The sequence below is a fragment of the Genypterus blacodes genome, unplaced genomic scaffold (genome assembly GCF_046128005.1).
Source record: "Genypterus blacodes isolate CSIRO-AG114 ecotype Tasmania unplaced genomic scaffold, CSIRO-AGI_Gbla_v1 ptg000017l_1, whole genome shotgun sequence".
Classification (NCBI taxonomy): Eukaryota; Metazoa; Chordata; class Actinopteri; order Ophidiiformes; family Ophidiidae; genus Genypterus; species Genypterus blacodes.
Window position 1 is genome coordinate 5,060,761 of NW_027466831.1, and position 12,630 is coordinate 5,073,390.

At 44.4% G+C, this 12,630-nt stretch overlaps 1 protein-coding gene across 1 annotated transcript in view; it reads right to left on the bottom strand.

The window, feature by feature from the left end:
- chl1b (cell adhesion molecule L1-like b) overlaps positions 1 to 12,630 on the bottom strand; it is a 55,063-nt gene that overhangs the window by 17,041 nt on the left and 25,392 nt on the right. The window contains exons 2-12 of the mRNA XM_076141423.1: positions 6,249 to 6,455; positions 4,972 to 5,080; positions 4,635 to 4,825; positions 3,971 to 4,093; positions 3,690 to 3,860; positions 3,391 to 3,417; positions 3,081 to 3,192; positions 2,663 to 2,844; positions 2,379 to 2,510; positions 1,099 to 1,239; positions 66 to 177 (exon numbers count right to left, since the gene is read on the bottom strand). Coding sequence (XP_075997538.1) covers positions 66 to 177; positions 1,099 to 1,239; positions 2,379 to 2,510; positions 2,663 to 2,844; positions 3,081 to 3,192; positions 3,391 to 3,417; positions 3,690 to 3,860; positions 3,971 to 4,093; positions 4,635 to 4,825; positions 4,972 to 5,080; positions 6,249 to 6,348 — 1,400 coding nt within the window. The 5' untranslated portion in view covers positions 6,349 to 6,455. The remainder of the gene's footprint in view (positions 1 to 65; positions 178 to 1,098; positions 1,240 to 2,378; positions 2,511 to 2,662; positions 2,845 to 3,080; positions 3,193 to 3,390; positions 3,418 to 3,689; positions 3,861 to 3,970; positions 4,094 to 4,634; positions 4,826 to 4,971; positions 5,081 to 6,248; positions 6,456 to 12,630) is intronic.

A 12,630-nucleotide genomic window follows, 5' to 3' on the forward strand; every position in this document is an offset into this window, starting at 1 on the left:
GAGGATGGCGAGCACCGACCCGCTGCTGTCTAGTGCCCTCTGCTGGCGCACGAGAGAACACTTACCAAGTGATGGTGGGAGGAGGCGAGCTGAAGACCTTGCAGTGCATGACGACTCCCTTCCCCTCCACGGCGGAGTAATCCTCGCCTTCGGCCGTCAGGATCATGGGGGCCAGATCTGGAAGACAGAGACGTAAAACGTCAGGTGGAGGTTTGTACAGAGGTGCGGTCGCTACAGAGAGAGACGTCTGATTTTGAGCCCAGATGAGACAGGAGGTAAATAACGGTGGGGAAATTAAAGTGATGTGGCTCCCGCTCGGGCCTTCCTTCTGTATTAATTGCGAGCTTCTTTGTGTAAAAATGATTCAGCTGTCAGGCTGTCAAAAATGTGTAAATGAGATCAAAGAAGGAAGAAAGGAATAATGAGTTAGCTGAACGAATGCACCTTATCAGTTTGTAGCCAAAGCCTCCCGTTACAATGGCCTGTCTCTTCTAATTGTTTACAAAGGCAGCAGCTGGGGCCCTTTGCATTCAGTGACTGTCCAGCTTTATTAACTCCTGTGTCACCGCGGAACAAACCCCCCCTCGTTTTGTGCAAAGCATCAGAGAGAAACATCCTTCCTTTTCGTCTCTTTTTTTTCTTCCTTTCCTTCTCTTTTTAATCTGTGTTTGTAAAAGCAGCACATGTTTGTCTTGTGCCACTGAAATCAGCACAGAACTGGAGGAACTTGTTAGCATATAAATGGCGGGGAACAAGCTTGTTGCTCCGCGGGGAAAACAGCCAGACTGAATAAAGGAGTATGACGGCTCGACGGCCCTCCTCCTCCTCCTCCTCCTCCTCGCAGCTCCTCTGTGCTTCCTGGGCGTTCGCCAGCAGCGGCACCGGCTCCCTCGCTTGGTAGATCATTAAGGAGTCTCCCGATTACTCATTCCACTGTCTGTCAAGTCACAAACAAATGTATCCCGCCAAGGCCGCTGAACAATTACCCCCCAAAGAAACCCCATTGCCTTCATTTTTTACTCTACATTCCAAAGTTTTGAGTGTTGACTCTTAATGACATTCCTGACCAGTCGCGAAGAAGAAACAGGTGTGACTCACTCATGATCATGATGTTGGCATTGGACAGAAGGGTTCCGTGTGTGTTGTTGGCCTCGCACTGATACACAGCGCTGTCGGACGGCTGAGCGTTGTGCAATATGATGGTGTCGTCGGTCTGCTTCCTGTTGGCTGCTGGGACCTCTGCAATCAACAACCAAAGAAACACATGCATGAAGCAGCCATATTGAATGAGTCGCACATTTTGACTTCCTTCAACTTTCCTCCCACATTACCCTGCCTTCCTCTGTGCTTCCCGATACATCTTAATCGACGCCTGCGCCCGTTATGAAACAGACATCATCTACTCTAGTCTGACCCTCCCTTCCCTACAATAACCTGAGCCTGAGCTTCTCCCCATTCTCACCTCTCTCCCATCACACTCCCTTGCTTCCCCATTATCCCTGCATATCCCCGTCCCCACACCCCCACAACACATGATGTTGTTGCTGTGATATACAGATACAAGACAGGCCCATCGGTCCTAAACCGCCCTGAAAGCTTTGTGATGTCAACATGTAACACACATGGTTAGACAGGCCCGTAAAGTGTGAGGCGAGTGAGTGTTTGGCTGCCGTCCACCGTGTTGCAGCTGGACTCTCAAACCCCGAGCAGGCTTTTTTTTGGTGAGGGACCTTAATGATACACTCGCTGCAACAGCCTGCGCTTTGCAAAGGTTTCAAAATAGACACCAACAACACAATAACACCATAGCAATATGTAAATGTGCCATTTGCATTGTTTTCACAGCAGCCAGAATGAGCTGCTTTATTTACTATTTATGCATAAATACACGCATTGTATCTGCACTTATTCAAAGTGTTTGCTGAATCCCCAAGTTCCTTTTCACTCTCTTTCAAAACAGTCATAAAAAAGGAAATGTTTTTGTCATATTTGAACCCAAAATGAATCATATTTGAACTAAATTACAGAAAGCCGCATCTCATTAGTTCTTACAACTTCACAACACCGAGTGCAGAGGCAGTGCAGCAGATAGAAATAGATATTTTATCGTCAGTGTTCTTGTTCTGAGACACTGTGGTTGTATCTCTGTTGATGGAATTCCAAGTATGACAGCTTAAGGTTACATTCAAAGCGTACCACAGTGCATTGTGTCACCATCTACGGCATGAGCTTCAGCGCCTTTCCTTCTGAAAATACCCTCCTGGTGTTATACACGCTATAACGTCCCACTAGAATAATAAGATGACACCAAAATATGATAAAACTGTCTGACCATCAATGGGTTTAAATAAAGAGCGTCCGGCGGCGTGGGGACTTACGTTCCAGCGCTACGCCGTTCACCCTCCATGTTACAATCGGCTGGGGAATCCCTGTGGCGGAACACTTGATGACCACCTCTGAGCCGATCATATGGATCTGACTCTCAGGCTCAAACACCCACTCTGGAGGCTCTGCGAAGACAGTGAGATCATTGTTATCAGAACTGATGTGGCTGCAGTCCCAGTATCAGCAAACAGACATGGAGGAGTGAAAGAGTGAGCAGAATAACAGGAAAGTACGTTTGGAGTGTTTGAGTTTTCATGTGTTAGTGGGTGATGTTTACCTTCCACCATGACTGTGAAGTAATGGACAGTTTCCCCGTGGGAATTCTTTGCCTTGCACATATACTTCCCATCGTCCTCCTGTTCAACTCGAGGTACAATCAGTAATTTCCCATGATGCCCCACGTTGGCTTTATTGGGAAGTTTACTGCCCATCTTCACCCACTCTACCTGTGGAGTTGGACTAATGGAGAGAAGATAAATGTTTAGTCTATAAATAACTGCTGTGTCAGTCAAATTATGCAATCATGTAACAATGATGATACCTTTATGTCATTGTTTCTGACTGTATACATACTCATACTTATTTACAGTTTGAAAGCAAATCTAATGAATCAGCTTTGCATGAATGCCACTTTACAAACTGTGCAGGTTTGACTTGAATGTATAAAAGAATTTAAAAGATTTGAAGTTACTTACAATCCCTCAGCAATGCACTCCAACTTCAAGTCCTCTCCTTTGACAATCCGTGTCTCTGACTTGACACCAGAGGGCGTCATAAGAGAGGGTCTTCGCGCCAGCATAGCATTAGCTGATGAAGTAAAAACAAATATGGACTGTGTAAGCAAGAGATTTCGTTTTTTAACTGCAGTTTCCCAAAGGCGAGACTAGAGCTTTACAGAATTATATTTATTCAATCACACACTTGCATTGTGCACATGGCGGTTTAAACGTGCAGCGCTGCACACATGCACCGCACAAGTGTGTGTTTCCCTATGTTTTCACTCACCATTGTAAGGACTCATGTCACTGTTTTCTGAAATGGAGGTTGATGAGACAAGAAAATAAAGAAAATAAGGAACATGAGGACAATGTTGATGCATCACGACAAGTATCACTTTTGAGATCAAACGTCAACAACATAAAAGGGGACGACGCGTCATACGAGCATGTGTGACATAACGAGACATTGTGACACCTGGATGGCCTTTGATGTGTGTGATTGTGAATGTGATGTGCGACAACACTGTGCTTTGAAAGCAAATAAGGCCTGGCATCATGCGGCAATACAGTTGAGGTGCCACCTACTGGTCTTCACGGTGACAGACATGGGAGTCTTCTGTACGATGGTGCGTATTCGAGGGAAGACGGCAGAGCAGCAGTAGTCTTTCCTGCTGTCTTTCTTAATGGCATGGGAGAAGTAGAGGTCTCCATTCAAACCCGTGGACATCCTCTCATCCTGTTCTATATGCTGTAAATCTGAGTACAGAAACATGACATGTCGAGTTCATCACAGCTTGACCTGGGAGCTACATAGATACTGAGCCACGCACTTGAATGAATTGGTATAAACCAAGGCTGTCACTTACTGGTATTCATCCAATAGATCTGCAGGGGTGGGAGTCCTTTAGGTGGGTCACACTGTAAAACAAAAGCCTGGCCTTCTTCAACCACCACGGGTTCCAGTTTCTCTTTGGGGAACTTTGGAACTTCTAGCAAAGGGACAAAACACACAGAGATGATTTAATGAAATATGTCATGGAAGATGTAGTTCTCTTTATATCCAGTAGATGGCAGTGATATCATTCTTGAATTCTCAGCTTGTTTGCACTACGTGGGACATGAATCGTTCTATGGATTTTGGCTTTTCAGGAGAAATAGACGTCACTACTACTATTGTGCAGCCTGTCAACACTACTGAATCGTTGAAGCTCAGCCAAATTTGGTCACAGTTTCCCTTGGAGGGGATTTCTGTGAGAATTGATGTACTATGCGTTGAAACTAAATGAAAAATGTACTGGGGGAAATGATGGAGAGGCCGGATCACATCCAGTGTTTTCTCCAATACTGAGATACAGATGAGATGCTGCATGGGGACGGCGTGCTCAGGAGGCTCAATGACTTTCTGCCACGTCCAATATAATGAAAAGCTCACAATGGAGAGGTGGAGTCATTACATGGGACTCCAGCCCCTGAATCACTCTGAGAGGAGTGTAACAGAGCACCACTCACACACAGATGTATGTTACTCACGGGGCACAATGAACTCAATCTCCTTCGATATGGCGGTCCCCAGTTTATTTGAGGCGTAGCAGCGATAGGTTCCCTGGTAGTCAGTGAGGTTCCCATTATTGGGTATTCCAAATGTGCCAGAATTCTCCTCTTTCATCAGCCGGAGGTCTACAAAGGGGTCAAATTCCTGTCCGTTCTTTGTCCATCGGAATCTATGCAAAAGAAAAAATAGGCCGATACAAAACATAATTAAGCACCAACTTATTACACCGGGAATACATCAAGCTCAAAAGTATCCATGTGCTTAAAGTCAAAAACACAAAACAGAAAAAGTGAAGCGGTGTGAATCGGTACTCACTCTGGCTCGGGGTTCCCTTTGGCCTCACACGTCATGGTGAAGCTCTCGTCGTAGGAGAAGGCGATGAGAGGGCTGACTGACTGAGCTGTGATGGTGGGAAGCTGCTCAACTGTGCAACAAGCAAACGACAGGGAAGGAAACGTGAGAAACGCACAACAGGGCCTCAACGTTGCTCCATGTCCAAAAGCATCTCCCATTCAACGTGATGCTTGTGCTTTAGGTTCTGTTTGGTGATGTTATAGAAGTGCAACATCATGATTCATTTTGTTTTACATTAGTGTGCATCATCTAATAAGACATTCTAGGATGTTCTGTTATCTCAAGATAAGAATGTTTCATTTCCGCCAGACCTGGGGAAAATGATTCCATTATTCATTATTACTAAATCTTCTGTGAGTCATTCATTTGCTTTCATTTCATTCCTTTTTCTCTCTAATTGTACTTTTGTTGAAATAAGTAAGGTTTCTTTGAGAATTTTGACATAAGATTCTTTACATGATCTCATATGATTGCAGTTCTCACTATGCTAAAGATTTAACATGTGTTAAGAATGAAAGAAAAACCTAATTAGAATCACTGGTGTGATTTTTATTTGAATCCTACACTCAGAAGCATCAGTATTGAGTCATGGGTGATGACACATGAGATTTAGATCCAACACATGAGGTCGTGCTCAACACTGAGCCAGGGGATTACGAGAGGCAAGCTGAGCTCACTGACACCGACCAGAAACACGACAGTGTTGACTTACTGTTTAGTTGATCTAAAACAAGCAAATCCAAAGCAGCAGGAGTGAAACAAGCAAAACATAAACAGTCAGCTGTTTTAATCCCCTTTTGTTACAGTTGCTCCCCAAACACATACGCAAGTAGAGAAAAAAGGATGACTACAAAAAATATGTTTCAACAGCAGTCAGCCAGAATATGCATCATGCAATATGTAAAAAGAAACTGTTTGGAATGTTTTAGATGAAGCCCTTAAGAGATATTAGTGAATAATTTAGTGAAAGAGGTCTGATATGTGTGTTTCCAAGGAAACTGGGATATACAGCGAACCCGCATGAATGAATAAATGAACCTGATTCAAACTAGAAAATGGTTTTGAAAGTTTTTTCTTATGATGATTGCACTTCAAGTTAAAGGAGCGCTATACACAAATAAGAACTTTGAAATTTGTTTATGTCCCATTGAAATCAAAGTTTTATGAAGACGAACCCAGACAATCTTAAGGGCAACAGCATTCTGTACTACTTTGCTCTGTTATAATGCAGTACTCACCCTCCAGTGGGATGTCAATGGCAGTCGCCCATTGAAAGGCACAAACGCAGGTGACCACACACAGCAGGGTCTCCAAGCCTGGGCTCCTCTGTAACCTCATGGTTTGACGGCAGACGGCAGATCTCAAAAGCTCCGGAGTTCCAATAGAAACAAGTGCTCTCCTCTAAGTCCTCAGTTCATTTCTGTGGCACGGTGAAGATGAGGGACCTGTAAAAAAGCACAGACAGCGAAGGCCCCATGAATCCACCCACGCACCAGCAGACGGAAAGGCAAACCCCCAACACAACAAATCCCCCGTGACTGGGAGCCTGACTCCTCTGCGCTCAGCCAGGCATAACCAGGCACAACACACACTTCTAGCACAGCAGCCGTTGCATCAACAGGGACTCCGTTCTGTGCTCACACAAAATTTTTGCTGTTCCAAAGAAATTCTCACATTAAAGCTTCCCTATCATCCCTCCTCTTGGGACGCGTGTTGTTTTGCACTTTGATGTCTGCACAAGTGTGTGGCAGAAAGTGTATCTTCCATGCGCACACTGTACAACAACAATGGCGATGAATAAACCAAAGAACCCGCCTGTGGATTTATTCATGCACGGCACACGTTTAATATTCAACTGAGTAAAAAGGTATCCGTGCCAAAACTCGGGCCAAGATTGAAATCAACATCAAAACTAACAGTAAAATTGTGATATTGTGCCGTTCTGATCTGTGCCTGTGTGTTTCTGATAACAATAAATGAATGAGATTAACAGATGAGCTGCACTTTTATCTGTAATGGCGCAGAATACGACCCGTCTGGAGGGTCTGGAGCACAAAATAGCGCAGGTAGTTAACAGTCAAACAGAGTAACCTGTCTGTTCTCTGACAGGCGGAAGAGTACAGCGCACCGGATCATTCTCCAGCTAACAGAGCAGAGGTTAGACCATAATGAGCACAGGATCGGTCCAGAGTGCAGAGCTGCAGGAGGGGAGGGGAGGGGGGGGAGGAAGAACGGAAAAGGGCAAAGCATAGGAATTTCTGTGTCTGTAGTATTGTTCTGTAAAACCTCTGGGGTGTCACGTCATCTGTCTTCTTCACGTTGGCCCCCAGCTCCGGGTCGTAAGGTCACGCTGGTGTAATGAGCTCATTAACAGAACGCAAACAGAAGCGAAAAAATGGAATCGGACAATTCTGAGGAATGTGAAATTATAAAGCCGCATCTCGACACGCAAAGAGGAAGTCCAGTCCAAGAAGTCCGGAGATTGAGGTGGATGTGTTTGTGTTGAAACAGAATAATTGTTGTCCAAAATACACCTTTGTGTATCATTAGGCATTCATTTCAACAGGTGAGCAAGACAGAATATGAAAGCAGTGTGAACTCCTCCCTTGTTAGCTTAGAAAGACTCCTTAGAAAAAAAGTTGCTATTCTCAAGGGGGCTTGTCCCCACACTCCTCTTTTCTCATTTCATTGCCGGCTTCACAAATTCAATAGGAAACACTGAGGTCAAACTCCAGTTCATGCAATGTAGATGAATAATTGACCAGAGTACAAAAGAGTCGATTTCATTTATTTTGTGCAGGCCTGTTTTCAGATTAACATGCAGCCTGAGCGTTTCAGTCATTGCTTCATGCAAATGATATTAACTCCGTCTTCAGGGGGGTTTACGACTCAATATCGGCCATTTTGACCCGAGGTGTGACCCCTCCTGTTGTCCTGCCTTCTACCCACCACATCACCCAAAAAAAACCCTTAGTGTATCCACTACTCTCCATCACAATTCAGACCTATTGACTTCCCTACCAATGGAGATCGGTGCTATAAGTCATTCAGAGAATAAAACATGCCCTCAGGCTTACTATTGTTATGGTCTCATTTAAGTCTTTCCCACACACTTTGATTTATGTTACCAAACCCAAATTAAAATCAAAAGGTAAAGACTTGGTGCTAATTGGCTTGTGCTTTGTTGGTAAGATCAGACAGTTGTAGAGGGGAAGCCGGAGGGTTACAATCCCCACAAGACGACGTGTTCTCTTTGCCCTATTGTGTTGACCGGAATCCTTCACCAACCTTAACACCACTTAGATGGATTACACTTTGTTCAAACTGTGCTTGATGATTTGCCATCTGATTTAATTTGTTCCCCGCCCGTTAAACATTTATTGTGAACCAACTCTGTGAGCCATCTGGTTGAGGGAGGTGGGCTGAGGGCTTAACTGCTGGGAGCGATGATGTCCGCGTCGGCGTCCTAGGGTATAGTTCCTATTGGGCCTATATGATGCACAGGCGGGGGCCCCTCAGGCAAGCCTGATTTAAGACTGCGGGCTGTTCCTAATCCCCACCCCTTTCACCAGCAATCACTCCAGCCTGAGATTGATGAAGCTGGCAGGAGGTTAAAAGCTGCTCACTGTGGGAAGGCCAATATCAACCCTAACCTTGCTTAGCCAAGACTCGGAGAGGACAGAGGCTTTGTGAGAGGGCATGAAGAGGGAAATGAACCAATGTGGGCCAAGTGAAATCTCCCCTCCACGCTTTAAAACTCTCTCTGAGTGACAGATACTGAGCGCCCTGGCTTAAACTTTCTCCCCATCCAACTAGGGCAAATCGATCGTTTAAACAGTTTGGTGCAATATCGCGGCAATTTCCACCGTGTGGCTCGTCCTCTTCCACCATCTAAACTCCCCGGTGCCGATCTGCGTTACCTCCCAGAAGTCATAAGCGATTTAAGCAAATCGAAAACATAAGGACGGCATTACCACAGTCTGTACAAAAGTTTTTCAGACAGTAGGTAAGAATGTGAACACAGGGAACCATTAGGACTGACAGAGAGGTTTATGTGCATATTACCGTAATATGGGCCTCCAATCAGACTGCTGTGGCTCTGCTGTTTTCCCAGAGTAAAAATAAAGTCGGTCATTTTGCCAGGGTCCAAACTTTCAACTCTCCCACTTCAATTAGATTTTGTCACGAGCCAGTTGCAGACATAAATATTCCACCTCAAGGGTTCTTGTTGGTGTGTTTGATTTGGAAGGTTTATGTTTTTTTGTTGCTCACCTTAATGTACAGTTTATCTCTCATAAGCCTACACAGTCTCTCATGTCTACTTTATCCTAATGTAACATTTCTGGAAAACTGCTGCTTGTGACAAACTCTTGTTTCTTTATGCCTTTGACCTTGAGACACATTCACACACACACACACACACACACACACACACATTTACAAAGGTGCCAGACACTGTAGGGACTGAGTAATATTTCAGGAAAAACACAAAACCCTATGTTTTGCTGAATTTGCAGAGGTTTTAATTACAGGGTGGTGGTCCGAGAGCCACAATTTAACATTCCCTACAGTAAGGTTCTTAAACTGGAACCATCTGCTGCTTTCACACACAAAAACCAACCGGCGGCAAAAGTGTGTGCCTACTGTAGTTTAATGAGCAACCCTGTAATGGGATTAAGCAGATCCTCGTCTTGTCAGCCTGGATTAAAATATTCTCTCCGCTAAAGACCTGTGACGGAAAGACGGCAGCTCCACGCTCCTCTCTCACATTCCTGATAATGCCTCCACACTCGTTCCCATTTGATCTTTCAAGAACAATTAAAACAACTGCTGCGCTGATTAGAACTAAGTAGCGATTGGCAGGGTTCGCCTGTGATGTGTGTAATGACTGCACTGCTTCTGTTTTCTGTTTAGTTCTGTTGGCCCAATCAACTGCTCATTTAGTGTGCAAATGTGTTACAGACCTCCTCCTCCTGGTTTGGCGAGGGCTCATGCAAATTTGAAAATGGACAAGTTATGCTTTTTCGTAATGGTTCATTATTTTGATTGTGTTTTATGAAGGGAATATGGGTTCGACATTGAGGTTTGCACCTCCTGAAAAGCATCCAGTGAGACAAACACTGGATGCCTGAACTTTCCAGAAAATTTGCCAATTTTTGATTCATCCTTAACTTCAGTAACATGTTGACATTAATAAGTAACACATGTCAATTTGCCCTCCAAGCACACACACATTACTTGTGTACTCCTGATGCACACCTGGCAGTTTGTAAGGAAGAAAAGGTAGTTCCTTAAAGAGGTGTTGGCCTGTGAAGCCCTTTGGAAACATTGTTTGTGATATTGAGCTTAACAAATAAACTTGACTCGAGGCGCGGCACTAATGAGCAGGTGTTGGCTTGGCCTCGGTGCATGTGTCGCATCGGGCTGTGTGTGCTCCAGGCTCACCAAACAGAACCTAAAACGACCCGCCTACACTCTGTGTTCTGACAAGGATTGCATGTTTAACATTTCCAAACGACCTCTACAGGAACATAGAAACACAAGGGCATGAGTTTAAAGCTATTCCGGTGTGAGTGCAACAGGATTTTGTCTTTTGAGACGCCCCACACTCCCCTCCAGCCCACCCCCACCCATTAGATCGTACTCTGAGCTTTGTTATTCATACGCACTATCAGCGTTCTACAACAGGCTTGGCCCTGCTTTTCATTCATTATTAAAACATTAGTCGCAGGAGGAGAAGAGAAAAAAGAAACAAGACGCTAAATGAGATTAGGAATGGGGGGCAATATTAAATAATATCCTTCCCTAATTGAGATTTGGCTCAATTTCACAGCACTTCAGCGAGCCTGACAGTTCAATTATCGCACCATTAATATTTCAGCAGTCTGTAGGCTAAAGACGACTGGGATTGGCGCTACGCCGGGAATGCCAGCGAGGAGGATGGAGGAGAAACAGATGAGGTGAGGGGCCAAGCAGAATGAGGTCAAGGACTCAAGAGTGGAAGAATGAGCGTGTGAGGTCCGTGACCCCCTGTGTTCAACATGTCCTCAAGAAAAATGTCCCACCTGACCTCACAGGAACGTCCACGATCGGGGAGAGAGTGGATCACAATATATACAGTACATCAAGAATCGACCCTGTGCGGCTTTATGTCACTGTGGCAGTGTGATGAGCATGTGCAAAATAGTCAACAAGAGGTTTTCACAGAGTAACACCTTTATCTGCTCACTAATCTACATTTTAAAAACCCGTGTGTGAAGTGTGAAGGTTTTCCCATCTGCTCATAAATTGCTCCTCCCTACCGCAAACTGTATCTCTCAGCAAAATTCGATCCAGCCTATGTTGTATAATTTATGTCCTAAATGAGAACGCTTTAATTTAAACTGTTCATCAGAGCGTGTTACATGAGACAGTGATAGATCATGTAGAATCTATGTATTATGTACGGCAGCTGCTAGAGGGCTCTCCACTTTGGATCGGTTACTACAATAAAAGGAGAAGGTAAAACAAGGGTTTGAAAACGTCCACTGCACTTGTGAGCATCACACCTTACAGGTTTTTGCACATTTCCTTTGATTTCCTCCCTTTGAAGTCTCACAGGAGGGCCCCCCCCTTCCCCAGGACAATAATCACATTACTCTGTGATCCTCGCTGAGTAACCGGCAGCCAGATGAATTCACAAGTCAGACCGCAGGGGCTGGAATATTATTTTGTGTGGACTAACACAGCCGCGCTCGTCTCCACGTTCATTCACTCCGACTGACTGATGCTGGCAATTTCCCCAGATGAAACTGTGCCACGGCAGGACATGATCGATGGCTCTTATATCCTAAATCCTCACCTCCATCAGACCCTGAAGCAATTTATTTCTGCCATGAACTGAGAATTTCTGATGTCCCATGGCACACGCTGAATAGTAGTGAAACCTGATTTTTTTGGGGGGGAAGAAATACCTCTGCTTCCTAATCGGGTTTTAACCCCTTCAGGACTCTAATTTACGATGAAATTCACATTTTCAGCCTGTGAGACACAATGTTCTATGCAGACAGTAATTCAGTTCTATCAACTTCCTGTTCTGTGATAGAGTGGAGCGTCTGGATAGTGTAGGTGGTAAAGCTGTTTGACACATTTGTCGGATGTGGCCCAGTTACTGTGACTCTCCATCCTTTGGCAGGATCCCGGTGAGGTTGTGTTAAGACTAACAAGGAGATGAAAGGCTGGGAAACAATGGTCGATACTGTGATCGTTTCTACTGTTTTTACTGCTGATTTAAGCAATAATATCTCAATAGGATGCACATTCAACTTGAATCCAATTGTAGGGGGCATTGAACTTCTCACAAAATGAATCCAAGCCAGCAAACAAAACAAAATAAGGAAAAATTGGTTAGATTCATAGTGACACAAGCTTAGACCCAATGGCAAGATATGTTCATAAACACAATATGCAAATGCTGTACGCACGTGTGGTTACAAACGGTAAATGGACATATTCTTCTTGCAAAATGAAAAATAGGTAACAGAAACACACTGAAGGTAACTTATGTAACACCCATATGCGAATCACTACCTGTAAAAGCACAGACACCGTTGATTTAAACTCTATTTCATCTGAAAAACC